Raw genomic sequence first — 26,087 nt, forward strand, 5'->3', positions numbered from 1 at the left:
GTCTGTCATCAATTACAAGTCTCTGCCCATATCATCCTCCTACAATCTATTATTCTGTTCACTCTTTATCTATATTTCTCTCTATCTCTTTATTTTCTTACCCCACTCCACATATTTGGCGCTCTCCCTCCCTGCTCAGTCCATTGGCTCTATTCAACACTGTGGTCCTCCCAGCGCCGCTCTTGCCGCGGCTCCTCCAGTATCCCAGCATCCCTGGCGCTCTATAAGGGCTGCGCGGTGACGTCAGCACGCTCTCTTTCCGTTCACTGCCGGGGTTGGGAAGATGGTGAGTGAGGCTAAGGCTGCGGCCCTCGGACAATCCGCCGCCATCCGCTCCCCGCACCAGCGGCGCCGGGCACCGGCTACCCCTGGAGCCCGCTTGCCGTGTCTGACAGACCGGCCGCCGGAGGAATTGGGCTGGCGGAGGGATCGATGGAGTCGGCGGCGGCCCCGGGTGCCAGAGCCCGGCCTGCCGCTGGAGGCCGCCCCGATGCTGAGGGGGCCCCAGCTGGAGTCAGTAGGCAGGGCGGGTATAGGAGAGGCTATAACAACAACTTACATTTATATAGAACCTTCAGCATAGTCAAGCTCCCCAAGCTGCTTCAGGAACGACTGTCAAACCCTGTATGACACTGATCCATATAAAGGCCCGGGGGGGGGTGGCAGAGGAACAAAAAGCTTGGTCAAACAGGTGGGTTTTAAGGAGGCAAGAGAGGTGTCGGGAGGGTATTCAAGAGCTTGGGGCTGAGGCAGTTGAATGTTGGAGCAAATGCTGAGGCCAAAATTCGAAGAGCACAGAGATCTTGGAGGGTTGTGAGGTTGGAAATCACAGAGAGAGTGAGGGGCCAACCCATGGAGGCATTTGAAAACAAGAATCATTTTAAAATCAAGACCGGGAGCAAATGTAGATGAATAAGCACAGGGAATGAGACTTGCTGTGAGTTAAGACACGGGCAGCAGTTTTGAATGACCTCAGGTTGATGGAGGGTAGAATGTGGAAGACCAGCCAGGAGGACATTGGAATAGTCAAGTCTAGGTAACAAAAGCAAGGATGACAGTTTAAGCAGCAGATTGAGTTGAGATATAGGCGAAGTTGGGTGATGTTACAGAGGTGGTTACATGGTTTTGTCGTGGCACTGATATACGATCAGAAGCTCATCTCCAAATCAAATATGCCAAGATTGTAAAGGGTCTGGTTCAGCTTTAGACAATTATTACAGAAAGGGATGGAGTCAGTATCTAGGGACCAGCTTGTGGTGGGCTTTGAACATAGTAGCTGTGGTCTTCCCAATAATTGGAGGAAATTTTGTTTAGTACTGGATGTGGGAAAAGAAGTTTGACAATCTAGAGACAGTCGAGTTGGGTGTCATCACCTGGGAACTAACAGCTTTCCAAAGGTGTTGCTGAGGTGCAGTGGGTAGATGAGAAATAGGGGGAGCCAAGGAGGGTAACAGACCAGTGTTCAAGAAAAGCCCTTGCAGGTGATTCTGTGCCTATGACTGGATTGATCGTATTGAAACCAGGTGAGAGCAGTCCCGACGATAGTGGAGAGGCGTTGAAGTATGGCGTGGTCAGCCGTTTCAAAGGTCAAGGAGGGAAAGTTTACCTTTGTCACTGTCACGTAGGGGCAGAAACCAGATTGGAAGGATTTAAACGTGGAATTACAGGAAAGACAGACATGGATTTGGGAGGCATTCCCAAACTTTGAAGAGGAAAGAGAGGCTGGAATGGTTTAGAACCAAAGGTTTTTTTTGACGAGAAATGTGATAATGAAAGATTTGAATGAGAGAATCTTAATACAACCATTATGGGCACCAGGGAGGGAAATTAGGTAGTCAGCTGTTTAGCGGGAATAGGGTTGAGACAGCAGGAGGTGAGTTTCATGCACAAGCTGTGATCAGGGAGGGAATGAGTGGAGATGGGAGAGAAACTACAGAAAGATTCAGGTTAGGGCTGAGCAGAGGAGCCTTAGAGGTAGTTTAACCCTGTGGGCTAGTGGAACGGAGGGAAAACAGCAGAGGCAGCTGATGGGATGATCTCAATCTTGGTGACAAAAGAGCTTGATGCGTGCTGGAGGCAAGAGTGGAGGGAACGGCGTGGTAGAGAAAAGAAGCTGCTAGTTACCTTTTCATTCCAGATTGTGCCGCTTTGGTAGAGGAGAGCAGGGCAATGGCTTAAAGCAGTTGTGTGCCATATCCATTCAAGTCTGCAAGCTTTGTATGTCAATAAGCTGCTGGCAGCTGACGATGTCCGGACTAGCATATCTGTTGGCATGTAAAAGGGTGCACCATTGTGATGCCCCCATGGTCTTATAGTCTGCAGAGTGTAGGGATGGGGCTGTTGGGCCTGGCTTGCGATGGAAAGCACCTTCATGGAGGACGATGGGGTTAAGCTTTCATGAAAAGTTCCTTTTCAGTGGGGCCTTGGGTATTCTGCCAAATTCATTGTGTCAACTTGAGACACTTAGCTTCAGAGCTTGATGTCAATGCCATAAAATTGAAAGCGATTTAGTCGGATGTTGGGCAGCAGCTCACGTTGTAGTTTTCTTCCCTCCTTGCTGTGTAGGTCAACGTACCAAAGACCCGGAGGACATACTGCAAGAAATGTCGTAGGCACCAACCCCATAAGGTTACCCAATATAAGAAGGGAAAGGATTCCTTATACGCACAGGGTAAGTTAGCAATCACACGGTGGGCATTAGTGCTGGGTGTAAAGCCAGGACTCCTCTACTGAATGTTGGATGCCAAACAGAATCTGATCATTGTGGAGAGCTGCTGGCCCGTATGAGGGGGTCTCTCCCAGGGAGAAGGCAGTTTTCCTTGCTCACTGATTAAAGCCTGGCTGCTTGACAAGCAGAAAGTTTGCTGCAGATCAGTGTCCAGGAGCATTGCAGACATGCATGGACTTCTCAGGTGTACGAACTAATGACTCTGAATGGGGGTTGATTGTATTGGACCTTTTCATCATGTGGAGGTGGGATTTGTTGGAATACCCTCACACCAAGACAATGGTTCAGTGTCCTGTTTTAAGGGATGTGGGGTTAGTTGCTGAATAGTGTTCAGATTATAACTAACTACATCTTTTCCTACAGGTAAGAGGCGTTATGACAGAAAGCAGAGTGGTTATGGTGGACAGACAAAGCCTATATTTCGGAAAAAGGTAAGGGAAGGGCATTTTGGGGTAAAAGCTAAATACTGCAGATGCTGGAAATCTGAAATAAAAATGTTTTTGTCTGGCCCTTCTTCAGAGCTAAAGAGAAGTAGGAATGTGATGAAATTTATACTGTTTAAGGGGGGTGGAGCAGGTGAATCTGGATAGGCCAGTGATAAATAGCGGCGGCATAGGAGAGATTGACAAAGATGTCATGAACAAAAGGACAAAGGGAGTATTAATGGTAGCGGTAAGGGCTTAAAAAGGTGCTGAGTAGCAAAAAGTGGCAAAGGTAAGAAAGCAGGATGTGATAATAGAACAGGGGTAAGCACTGAAAAGAACAACATGGAACAAGTAATAGATGGCCCTTGTCGGGGTGGGTGGTGGTGGTGATGGAGGAAAAAGGATTGAAAATGGGATAAGGGCGGGGGGGGGTGAAACAATGAATAAAAATAAGTGGATAGAAAATAGAAATGAATTTTGATCAAAGGGGTGAAGAGGGAGGAGAGAGTTCATGATCTGAAGTTGTTGAACTCAATGTTAAGTCCAGAATGCTGTAAAGTGCCTAATCGGAAGATGAGGTGCTGTTCCTCCAGTTTCTGTTGGCTTCATTGGAACACTGCAGACATGTAGGGCATGAGAACAGGATGGTGTGTTGAACTGGCAAGCAACAGGAAGGTCTGGGTCGTGTTTACGGACAGATGGTGATCGCTTTCTGGAACTCCTCCAAGTCTACGTTTGGTCTCCCCGAAGTAGAGGAAACCACATTGGGAGCAACGAATGCAGTAGACCAATTTGAAGGAGATGCAAGTGAAGTGCTGCTTCACCAGAAAGGAGTGCTTGGGCCCTTGGACATTGAGGAGGTAAAGGGGTAGGTGTTGCACCTTCTGCGATTGCATGGGAAGGGGATGAGGTATTGGGGGCGATGGAGGAGTGGACCAGGGTGTCCCAGAGGAAACGGTCCCTACTGAATGCTGGAGGGGTGGGGGTGAAGGGAAGATGTGTTTAGTGGTGGTATCATGCTGGAATTGGCAGAGGATGATCCTTTGAATGTGGAGGCTGGTTGGGTGAAAAGTGAGGACAAGGGGGACCATATCATGGTTCTGGGAGGGTGAGGAAGGTGTGAGGGCAGAGGCATGGGAGATGGGTCGGACAGGTTTGAGGGCCCTGTCAAATCACAGTGGGTGGGAAACCTTGGTTAAGAAGCAGTTTGGGGTGTTCACTTTAGTGGTACACTGTCAGGTGAGACTTTGGAGCCTTGTCTGTCCTCTCGACTGCATGTAAAAGATCCCATGCCACTATTCAAAGAGCAGGGAGTTCTCGCTTTGTCCCGGCCAATATTCATTCCTCAACCCACAATAGTGAAAGAGATTACTTTAACCAGCATCACCAAAACAGATAAAAGCAAGATACTGCAGATGCCAGAAATCTGAAGTAGAATCACAAAATGCTGGAAAAATTCAGGTCTAGCAGCATCTCTAGAGAGAGAGAGTTAACGTTTCGAATCCGTATGGCTTCTTCAGAGCTAAAGCAGAAGTGGCCTCCTATTTCATAGATTCTCATTATCTCTTGATTTTAGAGTGGCTTGGTGAGAGTGTTTGGTTTTTCCAATCTCTGCTGTGTGTTCTTGAGTTGTTGTTTCCTCATGCTGCATATACGTGCCCATTGTTTGATCTCTGAATATTCTGTGCCAGGCAGTGTAATGTCTTTAATGAGCTGTTGGGAATGTGTCTCTGTATACACGGTGTATATGGTCAGGAGTGGGGGGTATTGTATGTATGTGTGATGTATATGGCCAGTTGTGGGGATATTGGGTGGTGTTGAAATATACTAGGGAAGACTGGTACTTTAATATTGGGGGACTGATGAGAGAGGACAGTGTGGGGAGGAGACGGGGTGGACCGGGTACGGTGTGGGGAGGAGACGGGGTGGACCGAGTACGGTGTGGGGAGGAGACGGGGTGGACCGGGTACGGGGTGGGGAGGAGACGGGGTGGACCGGGTACGGGGTGGGGAGGAGACGAGGTGGACCGGGTACGGGGTGGGGAGGAGACGGGGTGGACCAGGTACGGGGTGGGGAGGAGACAGTAAAGATGCTGTGGCTTGATTGGGTGTCTTGGTTTGTCCGATTCAACGCCCATTGCACTCGCACCAGAAGATACCCTGGAGCGTATTAAAGAATGATGGTCATGCATTTCTGTGCCACCTTTCATGGATTTGGGATGTCCCAAAGTACCTCAGACCCCAGCTGTGGGCATGTGACATTTATACAAGATTTATTTCTTGGTTTCTTCCTCAGTTCTCCCCAGCTGAAGCTGCTGTCTCCTGATGTTTGTTTTTTTCCTTGCTGCCTGTCACATTGTGATTATTTAGCAGTGAGGGTCTCAGCTCACCAAATCCTGTCCTCACCCTGTTAATAGAGACTGGGTGTTGTCCAAAATGGCATCATCTAACCCACTGAGAGTTTCTGGGTGACTTGGGAATGTTTTGCTGGCAGAGGTGTATTCACTCTTCACTGTTTTGATTGGGTTAATGGTGTTGAGGTTTCACAATATGGGGGCAAGTTGGATGGTGTGGATTCATTAACTGGGGGCATTGAGAGCAACCAAGGTTTTCATGGCAGTTTGTGGAACTTGTCTTTTTAGGCTAAGACCACAAAGAAGATTGTGCTGAGACTGGAGTGTGTGGAGCCCAACTGTCGATCAAAGAGAATGTTGGCCATCAAGAGGTGCAAGCATTTTGAGCTGGGCGGAGACAAGAAGAGGAAGGTAAGCATGCCTGAGGCCTTTTGTTGGAGCTGTGGGTGCGGGCATTGGACAATTTGCAGCATCATGCTGAGGCTGCAGTGTGCGGTTGGCCTGTTACCAGGACTGGGAGGAGAATATTAACATGCATTCTGGCTCTGTGCTCCTTTCACCCTTTGCCTAGCAATTCCTCGTTAGTATAGTGGTTAGTATCCCCGCCTGTCACGCGGGAGACCGGGGTTCAATTCCCCGACGGGGAGTTGGCGTGGTCCTAATACCTTACACGAGGAAACACACGAAATTGGAAATGTCTTAGACTTTGGTTGATATGCAGGAGAGAGTGCAGATAAAAAATTTTTGAGGTGTCAGCTGTGGCTCAGTTCATAGCACCCTCGCCTTTGAATCAGAGGGTTGTGGGTTCATGTCCCACTCCCAGAAACCAAGAACTGTGATTGTACGCGAAAGAGTTGCAATCTGTGACTGTTGATAACTCGAAAGAGTTTCACCCTTTGCCTGATAATCTACAATTTCCAGAGATGCTGTGCTCAATGACATCATTGTCCATGATAATTCTGGTTAGAGACTTGGTGTGGGATTGTAAGCTGCCACTTCACCACTGAGAGCTGGGGTTAAATCCAGTCACAAGTCAGGCTGGATCCTGAAAGTCCTGTAATTGTGAAGTGAGAGGATGCTGATTATTGTGGGAATCTTTGATAGGGTAGTGCAGAGGGAGTGTTTGATGGGGACAGTGTAGAGGGAGCTTTACTCTGCAGCTTCCCTGGGAGTGCTGGATGCTGGCAGCAGGCACATGAACAAGTGTTTTACAGGTAGGAGATTAAGTGTGATGCTCCAGCTTTGTAGCAGCATCACAAAAGGGTGATGCCCCCTGGGTGAAGATATGGCACCTTGATGTTCACTAGTTTGAATGGTGACAGTAACCTTTGTCAATATTGCTGGTGTGTGACTAGATGGTCAAGATGTTTGCTAACCTTTGCTTTCTGCTTGCTTTACAGGGCCAAGTCATCCAGTTCTAAGCAGCATCCTTTTTGTTTTTCGGAGTACACATTCACAATAAAATTAATTAAAGTTATTGTTGTTGATTGCTTTCTCATCCCCACACTCAACCTGCCATTTTAGGCCTCAGCTAGAGTATTATGTTGAATTCTGAGCACCACACTTATGAAGGATGTCAAGGTCTTAGAGTGTAGAAGAGATTTACTCACATAGTCCCAGCAATTAGAGACTTCCATAACATCGAGAAACAGCTTGGTGGAGAGTGTGGTCATCTCCTTGGAAGTGAGTCAGTATTTGCTGGGATAGTCAGGAGCATGCTAGTATTTTCCACAGGTCCCCGGGAGCATGCCAGTACTTACAGGGGATCCTAGGGAGGGTGACAGTATTTATAGATCACTTTGGCAGAACATGCAGTGAAACGGACTCCATTATCTGCAATCCTAAAACTGAAACGTGACAGACTAGTTTGCCAAACACCTGTTGGGAAATTAAAAGGAGTAACTGAGCACCCTGAAAGATGTTCAGCTGGTCAGAGAGCTAGCTTGGATTTGTAAAGGGTAGATCATGTCTGACAAAGCTGATTAAATTTTTTGAAGAGGTTAAAAGAAGTGGGCAGCAGGATGTCTGGAAATTGACAGTGGCATACACAGCGTAGGGGTAAAGGGCAGGCAGTGACTAGTGCTGCCCCACAAGGATCTGTATTGGGACCTGTAAGCAGTGTAGATGCAAGTATAAAATTACAGAGAAACTGATAGACTGAGTGAATGGGCAAAACTGTGATAAATGGATAAATCAGGGGACTTCTTAAATGGTGAAAAGCTAGAACAGTGGAGGTTCAAAGAGACTTGAGGGGTCCAGGTATACAGATCATTAAAATATGAACAGGTACAGAAAATAATCCAAAACACTCATGGAACTCTGGTCTTTATGCCTAGAGGACTAGAATACAACAGGGTAGAAATTATGCTTCAACCACATGCAGTCTTGGTCAGACCACAACTGGAATACAAAGGAATCCTAGGCACCACACACACAGACTGAGCTTGGAGGGGGTTAGTGTAGAATGATATCTGAATTCCAAGGGTTAAATTACAAGTAAAGATTCCACAAGCTAGGGTTGTATTCTGTGGAATTTGGAAGGCTGAGGGATGATTTGAATGATGTTTTCATGATACAGTATTAAAGGGATCAGAGAGGATACATAGAAACTGCCTGCTGGTTGGGGAGTCCTGAGACGTGGGGGATGGGGTGCTAAATGCACAATGTGGTAGAGGTTTGGAACTCATCAATTGATGGTAGGCAAGTTGTTAATTTTAAAGGTATTCTGGCATATGGGACAAAGGTGGGCACATGGGAGTTTGGTTACATATCAGTCATGATCTTATGTAGATTGGAGATATACTCCTGTTTGGAGTGTGATTCCTGTTTTTCATCATCTGGGGACAGAATTTACCTGTTCCTGGAAGTGGTCATGGTGTTGAGATGGCAGGCAGTGAGGGGAGGATCCCTGGCAACAGTAGAGGGCATGTAGGGCCCCTCTGGTAATCAGCAGTCCAGGTGCTCATGAACATACCCACGTGTAACAATTTTATTTGAAGAGAAGAACATTGATTTATCAGCCACTTGCTTAATGCAAGTATTCTTATTCAAGGGGAATCTCTAGTTGTAGGACAGACTGGTGCAGAAATACAGCCGAAGTGGGATTCATGCCCTTCAGACATACACTGATGATCCTCTTCCCCTGGCCAGGTCAGTGTAAGACAGAACTAACCAACCAGCTAATCTCAATGGAGCAAATTCAGGATATCCCTGGGGAAGTTGATTCATTGTGTGACAGTATCTAAACTGACCTGTCTTTGCGATACTCATGTCTGAGATGGTGCAATATGTGAAAAGCCACAAGGAGGCAGCAACCACATCACTAAGAAATGCACTGTAAACAAGAATTTTGCTGTCAGGTGATTTAGATGTTTCCAGGACTCAGGTTATTCAAGTCTGCACTTGAGGGTTTTGTCCATAGAAGCCCTGACCCCTGTCTACTCCCATTCTTTGGGTTACTTCATTTGCCTTTGAATAAAGAGCTTGCAATTTTTATAGTACTTTTTACAATGTTGCTGTTACAAAGTCGATCAACTGCTTTAAATTTAGTCACTGTTGTGATGTAGGAAATACTAACTCCTAACAAATTCAGGAGTTGGCCATGTGGCTCCTCAAGCCTGCTCTGCCATTCAATAAGATCACAGCTGATCTGATTGTGGCCTCAACTCCACATTCCTGCCTACCCACCAGTAACATTTCACTCCCTCATTAGTCAAGAATCTATCTACCTCTGCCTTAAAAATATTCAATAACCCTGCCTCCACTGCTCACTGGGAGAGTTTCACAGTTTAATGATCCTTAGAAAAAAAACTTCACCTTGTCTTGGTCTTGAATAGGTGATAAAGTTGGAAAGTTTTTGTAGGGAGCCCCCACACAGTATGGTTGATATTGGAACTCTTAATTCCAGGATCATGGTTTCAAGCCCCAAATTGGGTAATAATTTTTTCCTTAAATACTTATTGATTTTTTTACCGAAGGTGAAGCCTCCACAGTTGAGACTGGTTGCTGAGGAAAGAATATATACTCGTCAAGACATCTTGTATTCACTACTTGAACAGACTGCTGAGTAGTCGCAACTTTTTTCCGTTAACTGAGCTTGCAAAAAGAAAATGCATAACTCAGTGATAGAAAGCTGAGCTGCACTTTGAAAAAGTTTAACCAGTCACCGGCACAGAGACTGACACTGCCTCTGCATGTGTGCAGAAAGCTCTTGTCCTTAAGTGTTGAACAAATAAATGCAGCCTGTAGGAAACATGGCAGATAATTTTCACACAACTCTCACACCAACTATGTGATAATGACTAGATGATTTGTTTTAATGACAGTGGTTGAAAGAAATATTAACTAGGACACCGGAATTCCTTTTCGCTAATGCTATAGGAACTGGAGGTAGATAGGACTTCAGTTTAACATCTCATCTGAAAGACACCGACTCCAGTTGTGCAGCTCGCTCTCCCAGAGTTCTGTATTGGGCTAGCAGTTTAGATCGTGCATTCATTCTTGTGTGGGATTTAAACCCACAACCAATGAGTCACTCGGAAATGATTAAGGAGCTACAGAAAGACAAATTTTTATGGCTTGGACTTTTAGTCACAGAGATAAAAGCTATATTGTGCAGTCTCCTTTCTTGACCCACGTCCTGAGAAAGGGTCACACAAGACATTTCAGTTTGACTACTGGCCCCACCCACCCCCATGAAAGGTGAAACAGTATTCAGAAAATAAATTCATACAACAGCAGAGATTGCACAATTTAATTAAACAGATTAAGAATTCCTATGTTAGGAACCAGCCATTTATAAATTCATCAAATGACAAATTTTTAAAGAAAATGAATCAACTCCAGTAAAATTCGATTGTCTAAAATCATCCTATTCAATAGATAGCGACCTGCAAATATTGAGGAAGCAGTGTAGTCCTGAGTAGCTGATTCTGAGTCAGCTGTGACCCACTATTGGATATATGTGGGTGCAGTAAGAGTAGGTGCCAAGGGGCAGACATTCTCCTTTTGTGCTGTGATTGTATGAAATAGGAATAGTGTACAGATAACACAGGATGCAGCCCCAATTGTCCAGCACTATGCACAGCAGCAAAACAAAAAAGTATCACAGGTTGTCTATCTATGGCATATGAAGGGGTGGATTATAGGCACGAGACCCAGAACATCAGTTTGTGCAAGTGCCTGAGGGCATCAAGTCTAGCTCTGGATACCATACCATGGGCAGGGAGAGCTGTCTGATCTAAGTCAAATATTCAATAGTCAAACAAATGAGTTGGGATTGGGCCATGAAAAATTACTGGGTGTGCTCTGTTGTGTCTGATGGGGAAAGGATGACCCAACATGAGGCATATATGATCCCAGTGGGAACCAATAAACTGGATCCCAGAGCAATGTCAAGTTTCAGCATAAGATCCAGCCCAAGGTTCAAACTAAGGACTCAGCTGAGGTAGAAGTTCTCTTTCACAGGGCAGGAACAACGTGGAATGACGGACATGGGAATAAATACCAAAACAGGAGGATCAGAGGGGAACTTGCTAAGGAGGCTGAGAGCTCAGGAATTGGCTTCAAATAGGATGATGTTTCCTGATCCTCTGGGTGTTTAACCAACTCCCAGGACAGCAGCAAATATCCAAGACAAAACAATTTCAATCTTAGTGAACACATGAGATGTGTGCTGAGGATACAAGTGCTCGGCTTCCAATCCTGAGCATTGAATGGTTATCTGCTAAGTGTTTCACCCATGGGCTGAGCGCATCATTATAGCATCAAAGGCAGATTCAGGCAGAGCAACCTCAACTCAGAAACATCCCCACCCTCAGGGTGACACCCTTCTCCTCCCCCGGAGTGGGGGAGGGGAGCAGCTGAGAATAGCAAAGGTTTTAGTACTTTTCTGGGGTGGATGCAAGATACTGGGATAACCCTGTCCCACATGACCACAATGAGACACCCTAGCACGCAGTAAGGCAGAAGAGCATGATGAGAAGGTACATGCCCTGTTTGACAGAAGTTCAGTATCACAAGGGAATCAGGGAAGACTCCTTGAGATTAAGGATCATGAGGGGGCAAAGGGAGAACTCACTGAACTAGTGGAATTAAATTTAAATTTATCTATGTTAATATCCTTAAGAGTGAAATTGTTCCAAAAGATCAGCACCACTAGGTGATGAGTTAGGCTCCACTAACCAGACAGACTGATCCAAACAGCAGTCACAAGTTCACAGCCTGGATCTCTGCTCTTTGTTCCCCTTCAGTGTTCCCACCTTGAGTGAGGAGTCCGTGCTGTGAGGGAAAACGGTGAAGAGGACAGTCCCAGTGGGATTCACCCAGAAGTCCAGCAGGGAGGTCAGGACATGGATTCCTCGGAATTGGAAAGCTGGAAGAATCTGTGTGACGAGGCACTCCTCCTGGCAGGCTTTGCCATCATCCAGGCCAAAAATGACGATGGAAAACTTCTGTGGGCCTCCTATCTCTGCCCGGTTGAGTACAGCATAAGCGAATCCTCCACCTGTCAGGGGCCGCGACCATAGCTCAAAGTTGTATAGCTGAGGAGGCAAGGAGACAATTAGTCTAAAGGCCAACATACTCATGCGCACACTAGCGCACACACACGCAAAGGCACAGAGACATACAAAGGCCCCAGTTTACGGGTGGTGGCTGAACGAAGCCATTGGAGTAGTTTTGGAAACATGCACCAAGAATCATTCCAGCAATCAGTTCCTTGCAGCTCAGCTCACCCTCATTGAGATTAATTTTATCCCCAAAACAAATCCTTCATCACTTCAAGCAGAAACAAAAAACAGAAAATGCTGGAACTCAGCAGGTCTAACAGCATCTGTGGAGAGAAAAAAAAGTTGATGTTTCAAGTCCGTATGACTTCTTCAGAGCAGCTGAAGAGTCATAAGAACTTGAAACGTTAACTTTTTTTTCTCTCCACAGATGCTGTTAGACCTGCTGAGTTTTTCCAGCATTTTCTGTTTTTTGTTTCAGATTTGCAGCATCCACAGTATTTTCCTTTTCACTTCAAGCAGCCCTCACTTCCCTCATCTGGGGCAGTGGTGTTTTATTACGACACCAGACAGTGCGGGGAGGTATTGAGCGATAAGCAACTGATCACAACTGATGCTGTCCCTCAAATCGATGCCCACACTTCTCAGCAGAAGGTGGGACTGAGCTCAGCCACACCCAGACTCACCAAATGGAACCTGAGACACATTTGGATCCTTCATTGCCAGAGGCTGCTGCCAAACCCCACGTTGGACCCAGCCTAAGGGAACATAGGAACAGGAGAAGGCCATTCAGCCCATCGAGCCCACTCCACCATTCATTTACGATCTTGGCTGATCGAATACTTCAATGCCCTTTACCTACACGATCCCCATAACCCTTTATGTTGTTAATCAGAAATCTTTCAATCGCTACCTTAAACATACTCAATGACTGAGCTTCCACAGCCCTCTGGGGTAGAGAATTCCAAAGATTCACAACCCTCTGAATAAAGATATTTCTCCTGTTTAAGACCCAAGTGGCTTCCCCCTTATTTTGAAATTGTGTCCCCTGGTTCTAGACTCCCCAACCAGGGGAAACATCTTACCTGCATCTACCCTGTCCATTCTTGTATTTTGTAGGTTTCAATGAGATCACCTCTCATTCTTCAAAACTCCAGAGAAAACAGGCCCAGTTTCCCAATCTCTCTTCATAGGACAGTCCCACCATCCCTGGAACAAGTCTGCTGAACCTTTGTTGCACTCCCTCTTATGACAATAATATCCTTTCTGAGGTAAGGGGACCAAAACTGCACACAGTACTCCAGGGTGCAGTCTAACCAAGCTTCTGTACAATTGAGGCAAGACTTCACTACACCTGTACTCAATTCCTCTTGCAATAAAGGCTAAAAGTAATGAGGGGGCAGGGGGGGGGGGGGGGGGGGGGGGGCGGGGGGGGGGGTGGCAGCTGTGTTACTCACTTTACTGACTCGCCGGCCTTGAACACCCAGAGGATCCTGGTTAATGGCGATGATGTATCTGTTCTGCAGCAGAGCCTTGGCATCCGGGTCGATGTTCCGCAGGTCATTCGACATCAGGAGCGGCGCCGCCATTATGGCCCACAGTGCCATCTGGGTGACCTGCTGGTCCTTGCTCAGCCCAAAGTTCCCGATAACCAGCTGCAAAAACAAACATAGGGCATCACACCCCGAAACACAGGGAAAGCCCCCATTCAGACAAAGGGCAGAAGTCATGTGTTCCACCCCCGTCCTGGGAGGGGTGGGGTTCTATCCTGATCTAGGGACGAGTCGATGGGGTGGTGGAAAAAAGAGAGTCCAGGTCCCACCCTGGTTTGGGATTGGGGGTGGGTGAGAGGGACTGCATCTTGATCTGATGAGAAGGATCTGGCTCCCACTCCGATCAGGGACAAGAGTTTGAGGTCAGAATCTATTGGAGTCTCAGATTTTTAACAAGTAACTTCACACTTGAGGCACACACCTACCATATCAGGATCATTCCAGCCTCCAGGACCCGCTATTGGAGCGATCAGACCCTGGTGGAGGGCTGTCCAGTCAATGATGTTTTTCACGGACCCCCATGAGTCATCGATGTCTCCATGGTTTCTCCAGTGGTTGCAGTATTTCCTGATCTCTGTATAATTAGGCTGGAAAAACAAGCGGGAATCACTGGCAAACCCCAAATCACAGTTCAGGGTCACACTCAAGTCTCACAATGCAAGCTGATCATTCCTTCCAATGTCTCTACCTAACTGCCTCATTCAATGTGCTATTGACTCTTGCAGAATAGGACCTTCACTGCCTAGTTAGCTCAACTCATCCAGGCTGGTAGCAGGGTTAGAGTTCTTACTACTAATCAGCACCCTTACTAAGAGAGGCTGCACAGAGGAATTATCCCTCTACACTGCCTCAAACACCAGCCTGACCTCCCACCAAATTGTAGAGGAAGGGCCAATACTGAGCTCAACATTTCAAGAATGTGAAGGAGCTGGATTATCACTAAGAACACGAGGTATTGCTTGGGAGTCTGGCAGCAAAAAGGCACCAGGTTTTTATCATAAAAGAGAGAGAATGTTAACAATGCAGAATGATTGTAATTCAACTGAAAATTACAACCAAGCTCAATGACTTGCGGCCTTGAAGTCTGTATTCAAATCCCTCATTGTGAAGTTGAATTGAAAATCATTCATCTCTGTGCAGTTTGCAGAATAATTAAAAGTTCAGAGAGTTCAATTGTGAGGATAAGTTGCATAAACCTATTATGGCTACACCATGTAAAAGAGTTCCTCAGATGAACTGGCGGGCCTCAATATTTTCAGCAGCATACTCGTTTATTGTGCTGGCCGAGTATTTTGTTAAACTGCCCTCTCTGCTGGGGAGGTGTCAATAAATTTGTTCAATTATGGCTGGCTGCATTTGAGCATGTGTTCATCTTACTCAATGCAATAGAGAACACTACCCAGCGTCTAGAGGAATAAATGGAACAGGTGAAAGAGGCAATATATAGTAGAGGATGGGAACATGGGCAGGATCTCACTGTTGATTGGTCAGGCTATTGTGTTTGTAATGGGTCACTACTGTTAACATTCTTGCTGTGGATTGGTCAACTGTACAGAATGGTAGTGTGTTACTTAACTAAGGAGAGCCAAATGTCACTGATGAGAAAGATGTTATCTTGGGGGAACAGTGTGGTGTTAGTGGCTCTCCATGGCCTCTGACACATCTTGTATGCCCGTGTGATGGACAAGACAAGTCTAGAGTTGGACCATTGGATCAGGTAGTTAAGTTGCGCATGTTTTTTAAAAATATTCATTCATGGGATGTGGGCATCGCTGGCTAGGCCAGCATCTATTGCCCTTCCCCAATGACTCTTAAGTAGTGGTGAGCCACCTTCATGAACCACTGCAGTCCATGTGGTGTAGGTCCACCCACAGTTCTCTTTGGGAGGGAATTCCAGGATTTTGACCCAGTGACAGTGAAGGAACAGTAATATAGTTCCAAGTTAGGATGGCAAGTGGCTTGGAGAGGAACTTGCAGGTTGTGGTGTTCCCATGCATCTGCTGCCCTCATCCTTCTAGGTGGTAGAGGTAATGGGTTTTTAAGGTATGGCTAAGGAGCCTTGGTGAATTTCTGTAGTGCATCTTGTAGATAGTACACACTGCTGCTGCGCATTGCTGGTGGAGGAAGCAAATGTTGAAGGTGCTGGATGGTTTAACAATAGCTGACTTGTCCCATTCACTGCATTTGAAGCAGGTTTAACGTTCGAGTCTAGCATGTAGACTGGGTCTGTTTCCTCATTGTAGATGAGTCTGCAATCACATGGTATTGAGAACACAATAACATGACCAATCAATAGCAAGACCCTTCCCATATTCCCACCCTTCACTATGTTTCCTCTTTCACCTGTTCCAGACAATGGACAGGGTACGCTACCAAAAACGTCAAGGCCCACCAGTTCTTCTAAGAAACTTGAGGGAACAACTGCTCTTTTCAGAGCAATTTTTACCTGCTATAACTGTAAAATCATCTCACTCAATGTTACTGCTCTCACCATAAAAACCTTCAAATAACTTTTAAGTTGCATAAACCTGGCTTAAGTTCCCTTGAGAAGATTGTAAACACTCCAATTAAATCACCCCTTCAAATGTTAAAATGATTCAAAGAAGTAGACAGAGAAACATTTCCTCTGGTGGAATGACCTGAACAAGGGGCATAACCTTAAAATTATAGCTAGGCCATTCAGGAGAGAAAATAAAAAGCACGTTTACACACAAAGGTGAGTGGAATTCTGGAACTCTCTGCCCTGGTATGCTATGACTGCTGGGAGACAATTGGAACTTTCACAACTGAGGTAGGATGATTTTTATTCAATGTGACATCAAGGACTATGGAACAAAAAAAATGGACAAATAAAGTGGAGATAAGGATCAGCTGTAAACTAACATTCACTCCATCCTCCATTGAAACACAGCGACAGCAGTGTGTACCATCTACAAGATTCCAAGTCTCCTTAAGCAGCACCCTCCAAACCCATGATCACTACCATCTAGATGGACAAGAGCAGAAGATATATGGGAACACCACCACCTGGAAGTTCCCTCCAAACCACTCACCATCCTGACTTGGAAATATATCACTGTTCCTTCACTGTCGCTGGGCCAATATCCTGGAACTCCCTCCCTAACAGCACTATGGGTGTAGGTACACCACAGGACTGCGGTGGTTCAAGGCAGCAGCTCACCACCACCTTCTCAAGGGCAATTAGGGATGCGCATAAATGCTGGCCTGGCCAGCAGTGCCCATATTCCAGTAATGAATAGATACATTTTAAATTGCAGGCTTAAGGGGCCAAATGTTCCTATGTAATGGTCTTGAGTGGCCGGAGCTCCTCCACATGGTCTGGATGTATTTCAACAGCTGGGACCACGGCCCAGTTTGATTTGGAACCTCATGTCCATTAATTGCTCTTGGTGCAGTGAAAGAGAACAAGGAGTACACAAAGCCTGGCAGATGGGCAATACCTTTGTGAAAGGCCACAGGTAGAAAGGCCACTCGCAGGAGTACACAATATCTCGCCCCGTCTGATTCAAGGCCAGTGACATGTTCACGTAACCTGAAAACTCAGAGGACAAGACATAGGGTCAAACCTTTCATTAGAACATAGCTCATCTTCCAGATCAAATCCACTTTCCCACCCAATAACCATAAATCATTGACTCTCTCAGTCCCAAATATTTAATCAATCACAGTCTTAGATACATTCAATGACTGAACATTCAAAGAATTCCAAAGATTCACAACCTGAATGAAAACATTTCTCCTCATCTCAGTCCTAAATGACTGACCTCTTATCCTGATGCAGTGAACCCACAATCTGACATGGTGTCAGTTCCACTGGAGCATAATCAATGGATCGGAAGGCCAATTGTATCTGATTAAATTGACTGAATGGTGTAATGGAGGAGGTTCATGTTTCCATATATATCATATATACACATATGGACTTTGGTGAAGTATTTAATAAGCTTGTTAGCAAAATGAAAGTCCCTGGGTGTAAAGGGCAGTGGCAACATGGGTACAAAATTAGCCAAGAGACAGAAAATAGTGATGTTTATCATACTGGAGGAAATTATACAATGAGGTTATGCAGGGGTCATTTTTGCTCTTTTTTGATCTATATTAATGACCTGGACTTGGGTATACACAGCAGAATTTCAAAGTCTGCAAACAGCACAAAAGTAGTAAAGAGTGAGGAGGATGGTAGCAAACTTCAGGTGGAGATAGGCTGATGAAATGGGAAGGCACATGGCAGATGAAATTATAAGCATAGAAGTGTGAAGTGATACAGTTTGGGAGGAAGAATGAGGCAATATAAACTAATGTTAAATGGAGTTAAAATATAGATTAGCCTTGATCTAATTGAGTGGCAGAACTAGCTAAAGGGTCTCTTCCTGTTCCTAAGAGAATTAGGAGGGGCAAAATAGCTTATCAGTGAGGTTTTTGAAAGACATGTTAAAAACCAGAGACTTCTATTTATTCAGCAGGTTTAAAAGAGAAAAAAGTTAGAAGGTTCATACACGATGTCACAACACTTCATCCTGGAGCTCCCTGCCTAACAGCCCTGTATCTTTACCATGCAGGTTTGCAGGGGTCAAGAAGGTAGCTCACCACCTTTTCAACAGCAATTAGGGGTAAACAATAAATGCCAACCTTGCCAGTGATGCCCACACACTGTACTTTTTTTTAAAAAAATGTATTCAATTAAAAGATTGAGAATGTACATTGGTCTCTAACTTGAGGCCAAAGCGCCCAGAGACAGAGAAGGCACAGAATACCTAGTGGAAGCAGAGATGGAGGCAGGGCCAAGGCTGGAAGTACCCAAGGACAGGGGCTGCCTCTTGGTTTGAGCAGACCAAAACCAGGTGGGTTTTTTAGAACAATGATTTCATGGTCAATATTAGTCTTTGAATTTCCATATTTTTATTGATCAAATTCAAGCTCATCTGCCATGGTGGGATTTGAACCCAGGTCCCCATAGCCTCACTCTGGGTTTCTGGATTACGAGTCCAGTGACAAGACCACTACACCACCATTGTGGATAAATTCCACCAACTGCCCTAGTAGGACTTGAACTCATGTCCCCAGGATATTAGCCTGGGCCTCAGAATTACTAGCCCACTGACATTACCACTGCAGTACCTTCTTACTTTGCGTCACCTCAATGCCACAGGTTAACCTGTGAACTCATTGCATGTTTACTGAGCTAACCTGGTCCTATAATCTTGGACACTCAATTAAACCAAAGCCCACCCAATGCAAGAAGTGAGTAACCTGGTTACATTTACTATGGCAGTCAGTAGCACTTGGATGTGGTCAGGATCAGCACAAGTTTTTTTAAAAATATTAACTCTACAGTTCCTCTTGTAATGGATAATGAAATAAAGTGACACCAGTTAATAGGAGCAGATTGAGGAACCAAGAAAATTTGGGCCTCTTCACCACCTTGACTCACCCTCGATCAGTAAGTCCAAATTGATGAAATTGCAACCATCAAACTTCAGGAGGTCCACTCCCCAGTCAGCAAAGGTCTGAGCATCCAACTCATAGTAGCCATAACTGCCCGGATATCCGGCACAGGTATGGGTCCCCACATCCTGATAGATGCCCAATTTCAGGCCTTTAGAATGGACCTGTACCAGGGGAGAAAGAGGCAAAAATCAACATAATGATCAATAACATGTAAAAGCCATGGAGAATTAGAGAATTTATAGCACAAACAGGCCTTTCAGCCCAACTGGTCAATGCCAGGGTTTACACACACACACAAGTTATACTCACATAGTCCGCGAGCCACTTTATTCCACTAGGGAACCGCTTAGGGTCAGGCTGCAGGCGGTGGTCAGCATCCCGCGTGCGAGCGAGCCAACAGTCATCGATACAAACATAATTGTAGCCAACGTCCTTCCAACCCTCGGCTGCCATGACATCGGCTATCTGCATGTAGAGTTGCTCACTACATAGAACGAGAGGAGAACAGTGTTTTCCTTACAGGGCTCACCAGATAAAATGCCAAGACTCCTTTCAAATGTTTCACGTAATCTAGGCTGACACTGTAGCCCAGCAATCTGCACTCTCAAATGAAATACTAAATGTTACATGCTCTCAGGTGGATGTAAGAGATTTTATGGCACTATTTGATGAACAGAGGGGAGTTGTCCTGGCCATTGTTGTAAATAATTGAGACTCCAACACTGATTACTGTGGCACTCCACAACCTGTAACTAGTGGAGTGCCACAGGGACCAGTGCTGGGGCCACAATTATTTACAATATATATTAATTACTTAGATGAGGGAAGTGAATGCACTATCGCCAAGTTTGCAGATGACATGAAAATAGGTGGGAAGGCAAGTGTTGAGGATGACACAAGGAGTCTACAGAGGGATCTAGACAGGTCAAGTAAGTGGGCAAAAACTTGGCAGATGGAATATAATGTGGGAAAATGTGAAGTTATGCATTTTGGCAGGAAGAATAGAGGAGCTGAATATTATTTACATGAAGAAAGACAGCACAGAGGGATTTAGGAGTCCTTGTGCATGAATCCAAAAAAGCTAACAAGTTCAGCAGTAATAGGGAAGGCAAATGGAACGTTGGCCTTTATTTCAAAGGGAATGGAGTATAAAAATAGGGAAGTCTTGCTAAAACTATACAAGGCACTAATTAGACCGCACCTTGAATACTAGGAACAGTTTTGGTCCCCTTATCGAAGGAAAGATATACTGGCATTGGAAGCAGTCCAGAGAAGGTTCACTAGGTTGATCCCAGGTATGGAGGGATTTTCTTATGGGGAGAGGTTGAGCCACACCTGGAGTCACGTGTAAGCCAGACCAGGTAAGGAGGGCAGATTTCCTTCCCTAAAAGGACATTAGTGAACCAGATGGGTTTTTACGACAATCGACAATGTTTTTACAAAACAAAAACAGAATTACCTGGAAAAACTCAGCAGGTCTGGCAGCATCGGTGGAGAAGAAATCAGTCAACGTTTCGAGCCTTCATGGCCCTTCGGCAGAACTGCAGCATAGTTTCAACAAGGGAGAAATATAAATTGGTTTAAGGTGGGTGGGTGGGGGGGGGAGGGGGGGGGGGGAAAGAGACACATTGAGGGTGTGGTGTGAGCAGTGTGTCTCTTCCCCCCCCTCCCCCCACCTTAAACATTATCTGCTCACACCACACCCTCAATGTGTCTCTTCCCCCCCCCCCCCCACCTTAAACCAATTTATATTTCTCCCTTGTTGAAACTATGCTGCAGTTCCGCCGAAGGGCCATGAAGGCTCGAAACATTGACTGATTTCTTCTCCGCCGATGCTGTCAGACTTGCTGAGTTTTTCCAGGTAATTCTGTTTTTGTTTTGTTTTGGATTTCCAGCATCCGCAGTAGCTTTTAGCTTTTTGTTTTTAACAATGTTTTTATGGTCATCATCAGAATTTTAATTCCAGATTTTTATTGATTGAATGCAAATTCCACTACCTACCACGGTGGGATTCGAACCCAAGTCCCCAGAGCATTACCCTGGGTCTCTATAGTACTAGTCCAGAGACAATACCACTACTGCCACCACCTCGTGTTCAGAATCCTGAACGCTTTTGATAGACAAAAGAAAAACAGGCACATGGGGCTGAATGGCCTCCATGTGCTCTATGATGCCATCAAACCTCCTCCCCACATTTCTCGCCTCTCCCCGTCCCTGCCTGCCCCAGCTCGCCTCTCCCCGTCCCTGCCTGCCCCAGCTCGCCTCTCCCCGTCCCTGCCTGCCCCAGCTCGCCTCTCCCCGTCCCTGCCTGCCCCAGCTCGCCTCTCCCCGTCCCTGCCTGCCCCAGCTCGCCTCTCCCCGTCCCTGCCTGCCCCAGCTCGCCTCTCCCCGTCCCTGCCTACCCCAGCTCGCCTCTCCCCGTCCCTGCCTGCCCCCTCACCTGATGCAGTTGTGTGGATCCTCCTGGCAGTTGACATTACACAGGAACCTCTCCCAGTGCAGCCAGCCCATGATTGGGGTCCTGGCCAGGCCATTATCCAGACTCCAGCCTCCCTGTCCCAGCCAGAGGAGGCTGATAAACAGCGCTACCGGAGAACAGCTCAGCCACGACTCCATCTTCCAAATCACTTCCGTGTATCCGAGCCTGAACCCAGCCGCGCGGACTGACTCCTAAAGCAGCCAACCAGCGAACGCCCTCCCTGCCCTTTAACCAATCAGCACAGGCTTGGGGCGGGGCTGGGTGCAGGTTTGGCTGTGACTGGATTCTCGTGATTTCCTGGAGATGGGAGAGAGGGGCAATTAGCAAAGAGTGAGGGGAGAGGGGCAATTAGCAGAGAGTGTGGGGAGAGAGGGGCAATTAGCAGAGTGGGGGGAGAGAGGGGCAATTAGCAGAGAGTGTGGGGAGAGAGGGGCAATTAGCAGAGTGGGGGGAGAGAGGGGCAATTAGCAGAGAGTGGGGGCAGAGGGGCAATTAGCAGAGAGTGGGGGGAGAGGGGCAATTAGCAGAGAGTGGGGGGAGAGGGGCAATTAGCAGAGAGAGGGGCAATTAATAGAGAGTGGGGGGAGAGAGGGGCAATTAGCAGAGAGTGGCAATTAGCAGAGAGTGGCAGGAGAGAGGGGCAATTAGCAGAGAGTGGCAGAAGAGAGGGGCAATTAGCAGAGAGTGGCGGGAGAGAGGGCAATTCAGTTCCTGGGAGGGAGAGGGGCATTTCCCCGAGCACACCCAGTGGTCAGAGTCACATGAGAGGAGTTTCAACAAACTCAAAAAAGTAGTATTCAAGGAGACAAGTCTGTTATACTACAACAGAATGAGAGCTGTCACCCTGGAGGTAGATGGACAGGAAGCAGCCCTGGTACAAAATGGAAAACCGTTAGCATTAGCTTCCAAAGCTCGAATATCAGCTGAGACCAGATATGCCAACGGAGAAAGAGAGCTGTTGGCAGTCGTGAATGGATGTGAAAGTTCCAGGCATCTCTCACTGTGAGAAAATTCACACTGTGTTCGCAGAGTGATCACCATCCACTGGAGCAAATCTACAAAAGAAATCTGTGTAGAACACCAGCAAGACTACAGAGGCTACGCTTGAGGTTTCAGAGTTATGATTTCACTCTGAAACACAAGCCGGGAAGAGAAGTGGTGCTGGCAGATACCCTATCTCAGTTTTAACCACAAGAGAAACTGAAATAAAAGATCTAGGTACAAAGATTCATCACCTAGTGAATGTAACACCAAAATGGAGTCAAATTACAGATGAGACCAGCAAGGATGAGGAGTTACAGATGCTCTCTCAGTAAATGACCCAGGGGTGGCCTGAGAAGGTACAGCAAACACAGCCAGCAATACAGCAGAACTGGTTTATCAGAGATGACACGTCACTGGAAGATGGTGTCCTGCTAGCCGGATTCAGAATTAACATACCCCAAATGATACAGGAAGAACTCCACAAGATACATGAAGGCCACATGAGAATGGAGAAGTGTGAGCTCAGAGCCAGATCAGCTGTATCCTGGATAGACATCTACAGAGACAACAAAAATATGGGGCAGGACTTCCCGGTCGGTGAGCGAGGGGGTGGGACCCGCTCGCCAACGTGTAAAATGACGCAGGATGATTCCCGATGGCACCCCACGTCATTTCAATTTTCAGGTCAGCGGGGGCGCAGCTGAATCAGCTGAGCACCCTCCGACCTGTCAACGGTCAATTGAGGCCATTTAAAAAGTAATTGTATTAGTTAAAGGACCTGCCCGTCTAACTTTAGGGTTGGCGGGCAGGCTGGGAGCCCTGACAGGCTTCAGAAAAAGCATGAGACCTCATCCCCGGGCGGGATGAGAGTTCATATAGGTTTTTAAAAATTCAATAAAAGTTTAATTAAAAGTTATGGACAAGTTCCAACCCATGTGACAGTGTCACATGAGGGGACATGTCAGGGAAGTTTTATTTTTCTATTTTTAACATTTTTGAATTTGGCCCCGATCTCCCTGAGGCAGCAGCCAGCTCTCGGCTTAGGGAATTCCACCCCGCTCGCACAGGAAGCGCATAGTGCTTCCTGGCGGATGTCACACTGGGTGGGCCTTAATTGGCCCGCCCACGTAAAATGGCAGCGCGTCTCTGATCGGAGGCGCGCCTGCACGTGCCCACTCCTGAACTTCCCCCCCCCAACAGGGGGAAAAATTCTGCCCATGGTGTCTACATACAATGTATGCCTGAAGTACAGAAGGACGCTCAGAAAGAGGTGATGTTAGCTACTGAAGCACCACCCAGACCATGGCCTACTGTGGGAGCCGATTTCTTCTCACTCTATCGAGAATGGGATCCCACGGGAGCAGCCTACTACTCAAAGTTTCCTTTGATCAGAAAGAATTCAGAGCTACAACAATCACCTCAGCTGTACAAGTTCTGTTTGCTGAATAAGGGATTCCTGAAAGAGTAATATGCGACAATGGAACTGAATTCACCTCTAGAGTGTTCAGGGATTTGCTGAACAGAATGGGTTCAACATCATCACCTCATCACCACCTTACCCATGGGGAAACGGTTTATAGAAAAACACACCCACACAGTCAAGAGAATCCTCAAGAAATGCCAAAGGACAAAGGAATTCCCAAATTCCGCCTTAATTGTCACTCTGACCCACATCTCTCTAGGCTGACAGGAAATCACCTGCAGAGCTACTCAATGGTAGAAAATACAAGACAACTCTGCCAAACAAGATACCTCCTCCAAGTGACCAGGAGGAAGTGAGACAATAACTCACTCACTGATGTACAGGTCGAAGGAAGTCAACACTTCAACAAACATGCCAGATCCCTGACTGTTGAAAGGACAAAGTGCACGTGTACAGGTCCCAATCCTGAAAACCTGGAGCCCAGCAAAAAGTTCTTGGTGAGGCTGAGACTCCAGTGGTTGTTTGCCATTGCCTTCCACACTCAGGGGCAGAAGGAGGAGGCAGGTCCCAAGTCTAACTCAGTCAGAATGAACCTGCAGTGTTGGTATTATTCTGAACCACATGCTAGACATCTCGTCAACTGAGCTAACCACTCTGGCATTTCCCCACCCCCTTCCATTAATAGTTATGTAACAGTGTATTTGTGGGCATTGGTTTTGTTGGTTCTGCTTTTGATGAAGTCACCACCTTCTCTGCACTTTCACTCGGTGTCAGGAGTTACAGATTATCCCAGAAGGTGACGCATCACCGCCTTCTAAAGAGCATTGAGGCAGGCGCAATAAGTATTAGTCTTCTCCACATTCCAGGAATGAATAAAACACCTAGACGATGCAGTTCCCCAAGCACCAGCTGCCAAAGGGTCGCCTCACCTTTCAATCTCTGTAACCTCCTTCAGCCTACCTCCTAAAAACCTACCAGACTTCTATGCTCCTCCAATTCTGACGTCTTCCACTTCCTATAATCCACCATCAATGGCTGTGGTCAGGCCCCGAGCTCAGAAACTCATCCCTAAACCACTTTATCTCTCACTCATCCTGAAAATGCTTATTTGCAAACCTACCACTTTAGCCAAGCTTTTGTCATCTGCCTGAACATCTTCTTGCTGTGTTAAAGGTGCTACATAAATGCAAGTGGTTGCATTTATCAAAGAACACCCAAAACAATTATAAATAGAAGCCCATCCTGGACCTCAATCCGAAATTATACCAGAGAGTGATCGAAACACAAAAGCTCCAGATGAGAGCAGGTCATTCGGCATTCTCATCAATGCCCATCACTTTCTTACCCAGATTTTCCCAACAAAGCCCATCGCTCCAGGACCACAACGCTTTGTCGAACCCCATAATTCCATCATAAGGTCAGAAGTGGGGATGTTCGCTGATGACTGCACAATGTTCAGCACCATTCACGACTCCTTAGATATTGAAGCAGTCCATGTCCAAATGCAGCAAGACCTGGACAATATCCAGGCTTGGGTTGACAAGTGGCAAGTAACATTCGTGCCACACAAGTGCCAGGCAGTGGCCATCTCCAACAAAAGGGAATCTAACCATTGCCCCTTGACATTCAATGGCACTACCATCACTGAATACCCCACAATCAACTTCTGGGGGTTACCATTAGCCAGAAACTGAACTGGACAAGCCATATCAATACTGTGGCTACAAGAGCAGATCAGAGGCTGGGAATCGTTCGACAAGTAACTCACCTCCTGACTCCCCAAAGCCTGTCCACCACCTACAAGGCACAAGTCAGGAGTATGTTGGAATACTCTCCACTTGCCTGGATGAGTACAGCTCCAACAACACTCAAGAAGCTCAACACCATCCAGGACAAAGCAGCCCACTTGATTGGCACCCCATCCACAAACATTTACTCCCTCCACCACCGATGCACAGTGGCAGCAGTGTGTACCATCTACAAGATGCACTGCAGGAATTAACCAAGTCTCCTTAGGCAGCACCTTCCCAATCCACGACCACTACCATCTAGAAGGACAAGGGCAACAGATAGATGGGAACACCACCACCTGGAAGTTCCCCTCCAAGTAGCTCACCACCCTGAGTTGGAAATATATCGCCGTTCCTTCACTAACACTGGGTCAAAA

At 46.5% G+C, this 26,087-nt stretch overlaps 2 protein-coding genes and 1 non-coding gene across 6 annotated transcripts in view; 2 read left to right on the plus strand and 1 right to left on the minus strand.

Moving 5' to 3' along the window:
• The window catches only part of LOC144683667 (large ribosomal subunit protein eL42), a 29,338-nt gene extending 17,548 nt beyond the window's left edge, over nucleotides 1-11,790 (plus strand). For 2 of the 4 annotated variants that reach the window (XM_078546924.1, XM_078546923.1), the window contains 4 exons: nucleotides 2,566-2,671; nucleotides 3,092-3,159; nucleotides 5,795-5,917; nucleotides 6,907-6,982. In XM_078546924.1, coding sequence (XP_078403050.1) covers nucleotides 2,566-2,671; nucleotides 3,092-3,159; nucleotides 5,795-5,917; nucleotides 6,907-6,927 — 318 coding nt within the window. In that variant the 3' untranslated portion in view covers nucleotides 6,928-6,982. Of the gene's footprint in view, nucleotides 1-196; nucleotides 287-2,565; nucleotides 2,672-3,091; nucleotides 3,160-5,794; nucleotides 5,918-6,906; nucleotides 6,983-11,757 lie in introns of those variants that run through there. The other 2 variants (XM_078546925.1, XM_078546922.1) reach the window with 2 other exon arrangements.
• trnad-guc (transfer RNA aspartic acid (anticodon GUC)) lies at nucleotides 6,082-6,153 on the plus strand. Its single transcript has one exon. It is a non-coding gene; the product is annotated as a tRNA-Asp (tRNA).
• On the minus strand, nucleotides 10,246-21,695 carry gla (galactosidase, alpha). The gene is made up of 7 exons (XM_078546921.1): nucleotides 21,475-21,695; nucleotides 19,344-19,518; nucleotides 19,018-19,195; nucleotides 17,027-17,118; nucleotides 13,991-14,152; nucleotides 13,470-13,667; nucleotides 10,246-12,048 (listed from the first exon to the last, which is right to left on the minus strand). Exons 1-7 carry the CDS (start codon nucleotides 21,648-21,650, stop codon nucleotides 11,722-11,724), a joined length of 1,308 nt encoding a protein of 435 aa, XP_078403047.1. The 5' UTR covers nucleotides 21,651-21,695; the 3' UTR covers nucleotides 10,246-11,721.
• Nucleotides 21,696-26,087: the final 4,392 nt, after the last annotated feature.

Source organism: Cetorhinus maximus, chromosome 8 (genome assembly GCF_964194155.1).
Source record: "Cetorhinus maximus chromosome 8, sCetMax3.hap1.1, whole genome shotgun sequence".
Taxonomy (NCBI): domain Eukaryota; kingdom Metazoa; phylum Chordata; class Chondrichthyes; order Lamniformes; family Cetorhinidae; genus Cetorhinus; species Cetorhinus maximus.